The sequence below is a fragment of the Sorex fumeus genome, unplaced genomic scaffold (genome assembly GCF_029834395.1).
Source record: "Sorex fumeus unplaced genomic scaffold, SorFum_2.1 ptg000128l, whole genome shotgun sequence".
Classification (NCBI taxonomy): domain Eukaryota; kingdom Metazoa; phylum Chordata; class Mammalia; order Eulipotyphla; family Soricidae; genus Sorex; species Sorex fumeus.
This window is the reverse complement of record NW_026606185.1, coordinates 3,691,121-3,701,763: the sequence shown is the minus strand read 5'-3', so window position 1 is coordinate 3,701,763 and position 10,643 is coordinate 3,691,121. Positions and strand designations below refer to the sequence as shown.

At 48.8% G+C, this 10,643-nt stretch overlaps 1 protein-coding gene across 1 annotated transcript; it reads left to right on the top strand.

Annotated features, from left to right (window-relative positions):
• The first annotated feature begins 812 nt into the window (after positions 1-812).
• On the top strand, positions 813-5,437 carry LOC130045337 (cystatin-C-like). Its single transcript, XM_056138145.1, has 3 exons — positions 813-1,074; positions 4,273-4,386; positions 5,154-5,437. The coding sequence occupies exons 1-3, from the start codon at positions 841-843 to the stop codon at positions 5,229-5,231; spliced, it is 426 nt and encodes a 141-aa protein (XP_055994120.1). The 5' UTR covers positions 813-840; the 3' UTR covers positions 5,232-5,437.
• Positions 5,438-10,643: the final 5,206 nt, after the last annotated feature.

The following is a 10,643-nucleotide window of genomic DNA, read 5'->3' as shown; positions in this document are numbered from 1 at the left end:
AAGAAACCGAGTAGCAGGAATCTTCAGAACAAACCTAAGGCTTAAAGCTAGAGAAAGGGTTGGATTTTTCTGATTCTCTCATCCCTCTGAAGTTTTATCCTCATTATAGTTTGCGCGTGTGGGTACGCGTACGTACAGCGTGAGGGGCACTTTCTGGTCGAGATCGACCGAGTCAGTCTAGTTTCACGCTGAAGGACGAGCATGCCCGGCTGCTCTGTCGCAGACACGCCTTTCCCGGGGAAGGGTCACTTTCCACCGGGCAGCGCTGATGCAAACGCGGGCGACTCGGCGAGCCCAGACCCGTACCAGCGAGGAGGACCGGTGGGAGAGAAGCAGGGCCCGCCAAGGAGCGGGAGAACGGCGGACCCAGGTGCGGCAGGGGACGCTGGCGGCGCCGCCCATTGCAGGGACCAGGCAGCGCGGGGCGGACTTCTGTGACCGCTCGGAGGGGCTGGGCAGCCGGGGGTGGGGCGGGGCTGTGGGCGGGTCCGGGGCGGAGCCGGGGAGAGGGGCGGAGATGTGACCGAGTGGAGGGCGGGGCCAGGCAGCGGGGAGGGGCGGGGCCAGGAAGCGGGGCGGGGCCAGGGCGGGGATGTAGGCGGGGTGGGGCGGAGCCGGACGCGGGAGGGTCGCCGGGCGGGGCAGTGGGGCGGGGCGCCGGCCGGGACAGCGGGCCGGGGCCTGGGAAGGGGCGTGGCGTGCCTGTGGGCGGGGCCAGGGATGGGGTTGTGGGCGGGGCCGGGCAGCGGGGCCAGGGCGGGGCGGGGCAGCGGGGCGGGGCTGTGCCGATAAAGGTCTGCTCCGCGGCCCTGCTGCAGCGGCCATTCGCTGCCCAACGTCATGGGCTCTCCCGCGCGCTCGCTTCTCCTGCTGGCCGCCTTGGCCCTGGCCATTAGCTCCGTGCTCAGCGCGAAGTCGGGCATGTCGCAGCGCCTGGTGGGCGGCCTCATGGACGCTGACAGCGGCGACGTGGACGTGCAGCGGATGTTAAGCTTCGCCATGCGCGAGTACAACAGGTTCAGCAAAGAAAAGTTCCTGCACCGCCCCGTGAGGCTACTGAGTGCTCGCAAGCAGGTGAGTGGCGGTTCGCGGGCCTCCAGGACCGGCAGGGGCTGCGGGGACCCCCTACTGCGCCGTCGGAAGCGTCGGAGCAGGCTGCTGAAAGCAGGTCAGGGGAAAGGGCCTCGGGAGGGGAGGGCCTCGGCAGGTGGGGCCGCGGTGGGCCGGGCCGCTGGAGGCTGGGCCGCAGGGGCGGGGCGGTAGGAGGCGGGGTCGCAGGAGGGCGGGGCCTCGGATGGCGGGGACGCTGGTGGGCGGGGCCTCGGGGGCGGGGCTGCGGGGCGGGGCGGTGGGAGGCGGGGCTGACGGAGGGCGGGGCCTCGGGAGGGGGGCCGCGGGAGGCGGGGTGGGGTTGGGAGGAAAGCGGGCGGGGCGGGGGGGTTCTCAGACTCGAGTCTCCCACAGCCCTTCCGGTGCTGGTCACGGGGGAGGCCCGGGCCTTGGCCCCGCCCCTGACGCCCGCTTGAAGTTCTTGCTGCTTCCTTGCTTGGGGTCACTGCTTAGGGCCAGAGCCCTGCCCTTCCCTCCTGCCCTGCCCCAGGACCCCTTTACCGTATTGGGACCGAGCCTTCAAGTTCTTGATGAGCGAAGAACTGACCCCTGGCACTTCACCCTGCTCTTGGCTTACTCTCCCTGCTGTGCCTCTGAGTGGTTCTTTTTACAGTCCTTTTTCCTGTTCCCTTTACACTTCACACTTACAGAGCAGAGGTGAATAGCACGGAGTCTCTGAGTCCTTCCACAGGCTCCTCACTTGCAAATATCATCATGTTTCCTTTATTCTCCATAGTTCATGCACGCTGTGGATATGTATGCATTTATTTTTTCTGAATATTTTTTGAGTTAGCAGAAACAGCTTTATTTAAAGAAACTTAGAGGAATGTGAAGGGAGATCAGGAGAGCCATGTGAAGGGAGATGAAGTAGGGAGCCCCCAGGCTTCTCAGGCCAGTCCCCGTGAACAATGAGCCTTTTCCCTAACTTTTTTAATGTAAACGTTTTCAAAAACAAAGTTTCTAATATAATGAATATAGGATTTTCACAGCCAGGGATTATCACTGACATCTGACATTCAGAAATTTGCTTGTCCTACCCTGTCCCAGGACATGCTATGAGGCCTTGAAGCCCCGTGATCTCTGAGGCTTCCCATGAGTCTGTCTCAGGGCCTGCTCTGGTCTTTATGAAGGGTCCAGTCATTTGCGATGCAGGCTCAGTTTGGGTTGACCAGATCTTTACTCCAATTAGATTCTGACTTTGCAGGTTTTTCACAGGTGCCACTCAGCTGATCCAGCCTTTGCAGTGTTAGCCTTACAATGAGGTGCCTGGGGCCAATGCTAAAAAAAAAAAAAAAAAAAAAAAAAAAAAAAAAAAACACTGCTCAATGAATGCACAGATTTTATCAGCACACTCAAGCATCCACTGACCAGTCAAGGGGTCCCAGAGATTCCAGAGTAGAGAATTGACACAGAATACAAACCTCTTGAGATCCTGGAGGAAAGAACTCTGGACCAGTGTTCCCCATGTGCAGATGAAGAAGCTTTTTGGTCTGTGGAATTTACTGCCCTGAGATGGGCACACCCCAGCAGCAGCTGAATGGATGAGTGTGGACGGGAGCAGAGAAGGCCACAGCCCAGCCAGCTGCGCCAGACAGCGAGGGCAGCCAGCTCTTCTGAGTTGAATGGATATGAAAGAGCACCAGGAAGAAGCCTACTGCTCATACTGAAGGAGGGCCCTGGTAGGGGTCTTGTAGGCAATTTAATTTCTTCAAGCTTCAACTGTGAATTAAAAATAATACCTACTTGAGTATCAAGTGTTAAAGAGGGGGAAATTATATGGAAAAATTACCCAATACAGTGTTGGAAAAAGATATATGGGAAAATGGCCCAATACAGTGTTGGATGTGTAGTAATATTCTGTAGATGTTAGCACCATGATGGGAGCTAGTTGATTAGTTTGGTGTTGTTTATAGGATGTTTTCCCTTTCAATAACTCAGTTTAAATTCCTACTGGAGACTACAATATAGTGATCCAGCTGCACAAGGAAGACCTTGCTCACATACAGGACTGGTCTACCTTCTCTTAACTTTTTAGAGGGGACCCAAGACCATAACCATTTCATCCACCACAGTTGGCTGCCCTGAACCCTCTGGTCAGGAGTTTTATTGTCCCAAATCACTAAGTCCTCTCCAGCCTGCTCCTTTCAAATGTGACTTGAGCTTGCCCCATCAGGTGAGCCTTCTAGCTCCTTGTGCCTGTGTGGGGAATCTGATACAAAGGAGTTTGTAGTTCCCTCAGAAAGGATTTACGATTTGGTTCCCAGCACTCCTCACGTCATGCTTCTACTCCAGCAAAGCACATATATGAGCTGCCCTGCCTGAGATCAGAGTTCACTGTGCTAGAGTAATCTCAAATGGAGAAGGCATACAGAAGTGTTGACCTTCACAGGTATGACTATTTAAGGTGGTGTAGGCTGTACACCAAATAGTAGAGTGATGGGGGGTTGCCTTATTTGTACTCGACCCAGGTGGGATCCCTGGCATCCCATATGGTCCCTGAGCACCGTCAGGTATAATTCCTGAGTGCAGAGCCAGGAGTAAGCTCTGTACATCACTGGGTGCCCCCACCACTACCACCACCAAAAGTAATGCAGGCCTACTGGCCTCAAATACGTGTGTGAACACCCCAAGTCCTATTGTTATGGGAGGGAAGAATACACCTGAGTTATATAGAAAGATTAGCATTTTCTCTGAACTCCTTATAGGTAACTGGAATTTAGCATAAGCCTATATACGGCAGATACTAAATAACGTGAGTGGAATGTGACTTATTTGTGCAAATCACAGATAGAGTTAGCTGAAATTATTGCAGCCTGGCCTCTGCACAGCTGACATCTGTGCCTCAGGCCTTGCTCTAGCTGCCAGCAGTGAAGCATTTGTTTGCCGAAACCCTTGCTCTACCGTTGCTTCCTAAACTGAGTTCATAGAATTTTGCTTCCTGGCTTACACCTTCCCTTTTTCTGCTTCTCTCATGAGGGTGTGGGAGAGCCTCTATTGGAGCCTCAGAGTAGATGACAAGAAAGAGGACCTGCGGCACAGGACTCAGCTCACTGGCACAGGACATGACTCTGCTTCACAGAGCTAGCCTTGGAAGCCTGCTCACAGGTAGAGAGGTGTGAGGGGGACAGTGTTGTAAATGCTTGTTCTTCACCACGTGTATAGGTCGTGGCTGGGATGAACTACTTTTTGGAGGTGGAGATCGGTAAAACCATATGTACCATGGATGAGGCCAAGGACTATGGCTGGTTCAGATGTCCCTTTGATGAACAGAAGGAGGTGTGTACTTTGTTTGGGGCTGAGGAGGACCTGGAGTTTCCCTGTGTTTGTTTGTGGGGTGGGATCAATTTAGTGCATTCTTGTGTAAGCATGTGTTTGTCGGTCTGTGTGTACATGTGTGTACAATCTTATGACTGTTTTAAATCTGTGAGAGGACTGTAGCTGGGGAATTGGAATTGGGTCACATCTTGCCAAGGGGACTGCTGAGAGGGAGGAAGACCCATGGAATCCTGCCCTAAAGCAGATTAGAGGGAATCAGAGGCTGGCCAAAGCCCACCCTACGCATGTCTCATGCTGCCTCACTCACTCACCAGACACCAGATTCTTGACGACAGGATTGGTTATTGAAGTCTTATATTTGGAGGAGAGTTTGATTCTCCCTACCCTGTCTTTTATGTGAAGGATTGTTTTCTGGACCTGGAAATGGCCCCCATTCTGGAGCTCTTCCAGAGGCCCTCTTTAGCCTTAATCCCTTGGAAGTAAAGGATAGGAAGGCCTGATCCCAGTCAAACATGCTCTGGGACTTTGTGGTCTTCTGCAGGTACCCTTTAAAGGAAGTCTGGGTCCCTTGGGTGGAAAGCATACTGTTGTCCCCCACTTGAGGCAGAACGAAGGGTGACTGAGAGGTCATGAGAGAACCTCGCTTGTTCTTACTAGGGCTTACCAGGGCAGTTCAATGGTCTACTCCCATTCCTCATCTGTATTTCTGGCATTTTCTTGTTTTACCCTAACCCTGATGTCATGTGTCTCACTCTTCCCTATGGCAGAAAAGACGCTGCAGTTTCATGGTACACAACAAGCCTTGGCTGAATGCAACCACCCTGATGAACACCAGCTGCCACTAAACTTGGACCCCCTGAGTTTGCTTCCAGGCTTTAGATGTATGACTCCCCTGGTGGAAGTCCCCTACGAATACTAGACCCAGAATACACAAAGAATGCCTCTGGAACACTTTTTGAAAAACTAAATAGCTCTAACTTTAAGTCTGTTTTCATTGCTTTCCAAATGCCGAAGTGCACATGCTCTGCACACAATAAAAAGTAACATCTTGGTTCCTCCTTGAGTCAAGTCATTTACTGTGCATGGATGTGCATAAACATAGCCAGGCAGTAACTCTACAAAATACTCCTTGTCCTGCTGACTGTAGAGATACAGGAACCCAGAGCTGGCATGACAGGGGTGGACACTAGGGGGGTGTGTGTTAGGTCATGAAATGAGGCTGGGGACAAGCATCCAACTTGGAAACCTCTGCCAATCAGATTAGGGAAAGGACAGCACCGTGACAGCTGGCCCTGGAGGTGTGGGTGTATCCTCCAGCCAGAAACCAGCCAGTGAGCCATGGTAGGACAGGGAGGGCAGGGAGAGGCTACAGGACCCACTGCTGGGCATGGAGAAGCTGTGTTCTTGTGACTAAACTCAACTACCATAGAATCTACAGACGAATTAATAGATATCTGCTGACCACACAGAACTTAGGACACGCATAGGAGACAAAGGCTAAAATATGTTTTCTGATTGGGAAAACCCCAAACAGAATGAGGTCAGGAATGAAGCAGTGTCTTCTACTACCTCCAATCCAGAGGTACCTATGGCCTATGAGGATTTTGTTGAATTAGGTCCCAGCTTTTCCCTAAACTCCCATTTTTAAAGTCCTGTATAGAAACTGAGATAAGGAAAAGAATATCCTGGTGTCTATGCACTGAACGTTTACTCCTGATGATCTGATAGGATTTTTAATGAAAGGTATATGTCACTGTGCAGATCACTTCAGCACCTCAATGTAGGAAAGGCTTGACAGGGCCACTAAGGACAATTCTCCAACACTGTACTTTGACTTCCTGTTTGCCCCAGAGGATGAAGTGGCTTCAAGGCGTGGCCTCAGCCATGTTCTCTGATCAAGGACACCTTTGAACTGGAGAAAGCTCCTTTGTGCCGTGTCCCTTGAAGCTAGAAGATGAGATAAGGGGATTGCTGCTGGACCAGCTCCCCAGCTGCTGCCACCCCTGGCATAGCCAAACCCAGAACACAGAGGAGAGGAGGGATTTGGCCATGTTTGGGGGCTGCCTGCCCCATAACCAACTGGGCCCCAGGTTCACCTAAACCATCTTGTTTATACCCAACCTTCTCCCCAGATTTTAAGGAAGGACTTGAAGAGTGGAAAGGCAAGGCACCAGCCTAGCACTCACTAAGCCCTGACTGAACCTGCAGCTGGGTTGTCTCAGAATATATGGACCTAGAGGTAGACTCCTACTTTGGGAGAGAGGCCCTGGCCAAGCTCCCATAGTGTAGAAGTGGCACACTCTCTTCTGCCAGGGTGAAAATCCCTGGATATGACATAAGCAAACAGTTGCTCCATACCAAAGTGAAAACATGAATAATATATAAAACCACTTGTAGACTACTCCAATTGAATTCCATCTTCCTTGTGGAGGTTGCAAGGGGAAAGTGGATATTTGGGTACACAGTTCTGCTTTCCTTAGCTCCACACTTCCTGTGTGTCTGCTCCCATTTCTAGGTTTCTTGTTTTGCAACTCACAGCAGATGGTTCAGTGTGCTATTCACATTGATCCCCCTTAGATACAATGAGGTGGGTGCCTCAGACTACAGTAAGGCAGGATGACCTAGACAACACAAGACTGGTCCCTGCACATTTTATCTACATGTTTTCTTTCCATACCTTTTAGTTTTAAATAGAAATAGAAATATATAACATAAAGGTAGTCAGGTACATAAAACGGACTCTAAATAAACAATGTGTTTGAACTATTACTTTGACTGACTTAATTATATTCCATTGATTTACAACATGTCTCTGATATTCTCCCTGCATGAAGAGGCAGCATCTGTGATTCACCTGTGATGTGGGTGGGCTTGGGACTTCTTCAACTCAAGAGAGTATAAAGAGTGATTCTGTCACCTCTGAGACAGAGAAGACCTAAGAGTGAATCCAGTGTCCATGAAAGGACCTGGACTCTCAGAACTCAGCATGAGGTGAGCTGAGTGTCCACTTGATAACTGAGCTCCCAGCAGATGCTGGCATCACCTGCCAGTCAGGTGAGGAGGCCCTCAGAGATGGTGAACCCCACTGAACACTTGGCTGACTGCAACTCCCAAGCAAGAGCTTCCCAATTGCTTCCTTCCTGAATTCTTGGTCCAAGAAAAGTGACCCAGCAACAATGGTTGTTCTGTTATGCCTCCAAGTGTCTAGGTGACTTGCCACACAGCTGACTCCAGGACATCTGTGTGTGTGCACCCGGGCACAATTGGGGAGTTCCTAGATGTCACAGGCAAGAACTGTGCGTGGGCAAGCTCCGTCACCTCACCACATCCTGATGTTCCTAAGGGAGTGTGAGTACTTCTGGTAAGGGTGGGGCCATGGAATTCCATGTGTCCATGCATGTTGCAAAATACTTGGGACAGTACAACTTGTGACCTAAATATCTTTCATCATTTCAGTCAGAATGGTAACAGATTTTATGTTAATGTAATGTCTTTCAAATTATTCTTTTTTTTTTTTTTTGCTTTGCTTTTTGGGTCACACCCTGCGATGCACAGGGATACTCCTGGATCTGCACTCAGGAATTACTCCTGGCAGTGCTTGGGGGACCATGTGGGATGCTAGGAATTGAAACTGGGCTGACTGCATGCAAGGCAAAAACCCTACCCACTGTGCTATGACTCCAGCTACTCAAATTATTCTTATTATGTCTATTAGCTTTTATTCCCTGTGTGGTTTCTGAGGACTGCTTCAAAGGGCCATTGTTTATAGAACTAATTCCCATGTATCAGAGTTCTGTTTCTGGATTACAAACTTAAATCTGACCTTAGTTTACTTATCTGTGCCAGCTACTCTGTCTCAGTGCTTAATCTCTGTTAAGAAATTCTGTTCTCAAAATATGATATTAATACCCAAGAATAGCTGAGATCAGCACCAGGAGGATTACTCCATAGCTTAGTGGCCAGTCGGGCATTCTAGAGGAAAGGGCAGCTCAGATAGAGAAGGGAACACCAAATAAAGGGTGTTTGGAGGATCCTCCCAGGAGGGGAGATGCATGTCAAAAGTGGACTATGGACTGAACATGTTTGCCACTCAGTGCCTCTTTTGCAGACCACAACACCCAAAAGGAGAGAGAGAACACAGGGGATTGCCCTGCCACAGAGGCAGGGGGGGATGGGGGGATGGGGGGGATATTATCCATGGTGGTGGAAAATGGGCACTGGTGGAGGGATGGGTATCTGATCATTGTATAATCAAACCCAAGCACAAAAAATTGTAAATCTGCAACTGTACCTCATGGTGTTTCACTAATAAAAAAAAAATTAAAAAAAAAAAGAAATTCTGTTCTCTTTTGCAGTTTGTTCACACTTTTTTGACATCTGCAGATATTATAAAATAACTATCTTTATGTTTATATTTCATTTTTCCTTTCAACTTCTTGAGCATCAAATAGCTTGACATCCCCACACAGTGCCATTGTTTAAAAATTATTAAAACTCTTGATAAATAGGATCTCCGCTACTTGTGAGACACTGTTTATCTACAAATTGCAACATTTATTTTTCTTTTACTAACTCCAACTCTCTTAGAAATGGACAACCCACCTCCTCCTAGGCCCCATTTCAAGGCTTAAAGATGAAATCATGCTGGCATTAGACAGAAAGCATGAAAATACACATCTCAAGAGGGGAGATGCAGGTGACACATGTGCTCAGCCCACATGTGCTCGGCCACATGGGCGCAAACAGCACATGAGCTCAGGCAGCATATGTGTGCGCTCTCTTCACCCTTGGAGAAGCTTGTGTTCTTTCTTGAGTACATTACTCTCTCATTCTCTCTCCCTCCACACCTAAAATCCTCCAAATAAAATATATTTATTTCAAAAAAAAAAGATGAAATCATGGCCCACGTTTAGTCTCTTAGAGATCACAAGTTATAATGGTGGGGTATTATTTGAACTATTTGAAAAGCAGCTTCTCTTTTCCTTGTGAGGTAGGAGCACAATAAGAATGGAGGGTCAGAGGAGTTTGAAAGTGAGATAAATTATAGGAGACATAAAATTCCATCCAAAGATAGTGCAAAAGCAGATTGCTACAGTTCTTGAGTCTGGCATTAAGTGGTACCTAGTTCCAGCCCTCCCTTTGGAGATCTTGCATGAAATGATCATCTCTCTTCTGGCAAGTAAGGCTGAGCTTCACAGCACATGTGTTCTTATGAGTCCTAACAGAAATGGGCATGTACTGAACTCACCACAAATGTCAGACCTGAAATTCCCAGGACAATTCTTGACTGAACAGGAACATCCCTTTGGATATCATCCCTTTGGATGGTTATCTATCTTCTGAAAAGTAGAGAACCTGCCCTTTAGATGGAAGACTCAGATCCTTTCAAAAGTACACCAGTGAGCTTTAGAGAAACAGTACAGGGATAGGGCGTTTGTATTGCAAGTGGCCATCCCTGGTCCAATTCCCAGCACTCATATGGTCTCCACAAACAACATCAGGAATGATCCCTGATTATAGAGCTAAAATTAAGCCCTGAGCACCACCAGGTAAAACCCCACTCTCCCCACACATACACTCAAATGAGCAAGAAGTACAATGGTGACAGGTATAAAGGTGCTTAACACAGGGACATGAACCAGGCTGCTATGAGCCATTAGGGTGAATTGAAGAACCAGTTGGGTAGAATTTCTTCGCATTTGGCGAACCCAGATTGAATAACCAGCACAGAATATGGATTCCAGAGTATCTTTAGAAGTGATCCCTGAACACAGAATCACAAGTCTGTCCTGAGTACCCCCAAGGGTGACCTACACCAAAAAAAAAAATTCATCTTATCCAGAGTGATAATTTCCAACTGTCTTTGTCATAGTGGTCCTTCTCAGTCCTAGCTAATTTTACTCCCATCACTTGACGCAGGCTTTGAAATGAGAACCCATCCTTCTGGCCCTTGTTTGTACTGTCCTTGGTATTAGTCTCATGATGTTTTGTATCTCACAAAAGTGTCCAGTAATTCTGTATCTATCCCTCTCCTTTTGACTCATTTCACTCAGCATGTTATTCTCCGTGTCCTTCCATTTATAAGCAAGTTTCAAGACTTCATTTTTCCTAACAGCTGGATAGAATTTCATTGTGTTGATGTACCAAAGTTTCTTTAACCGGTCACCTGTTCTCGGCACTCAGATTGTTTCCAGATTCTGGCTATTGTAAATAGTGCTGCAATGAACATAAAAATTCAGGTAGCATTTCTGCTGCAT

Coding starts and splice junctions, on each gene's coding strand:
- LOC130045337 (XM_056138145.1), top strand. CDS start 841: ATGGGCTCTCCCGCGCGCTCGCTTCTCCTGCTGGCCGCCTTGGCCCTG. Junction 1,075..4,272: donor TACTGAGTGCTCGCAAGCAG/GTGAGTGGCGGT, acceptor CCACGTGTATAG/GTCGTGGCTGGGATGAACTA. Junction 4,387..5,153: donor CCTTTGATGAACAGAAGGAG/GTGTGTACTTTG, acceptor TCCCTATGGCAG/AAAAGACGCTGCAGTTTCAT.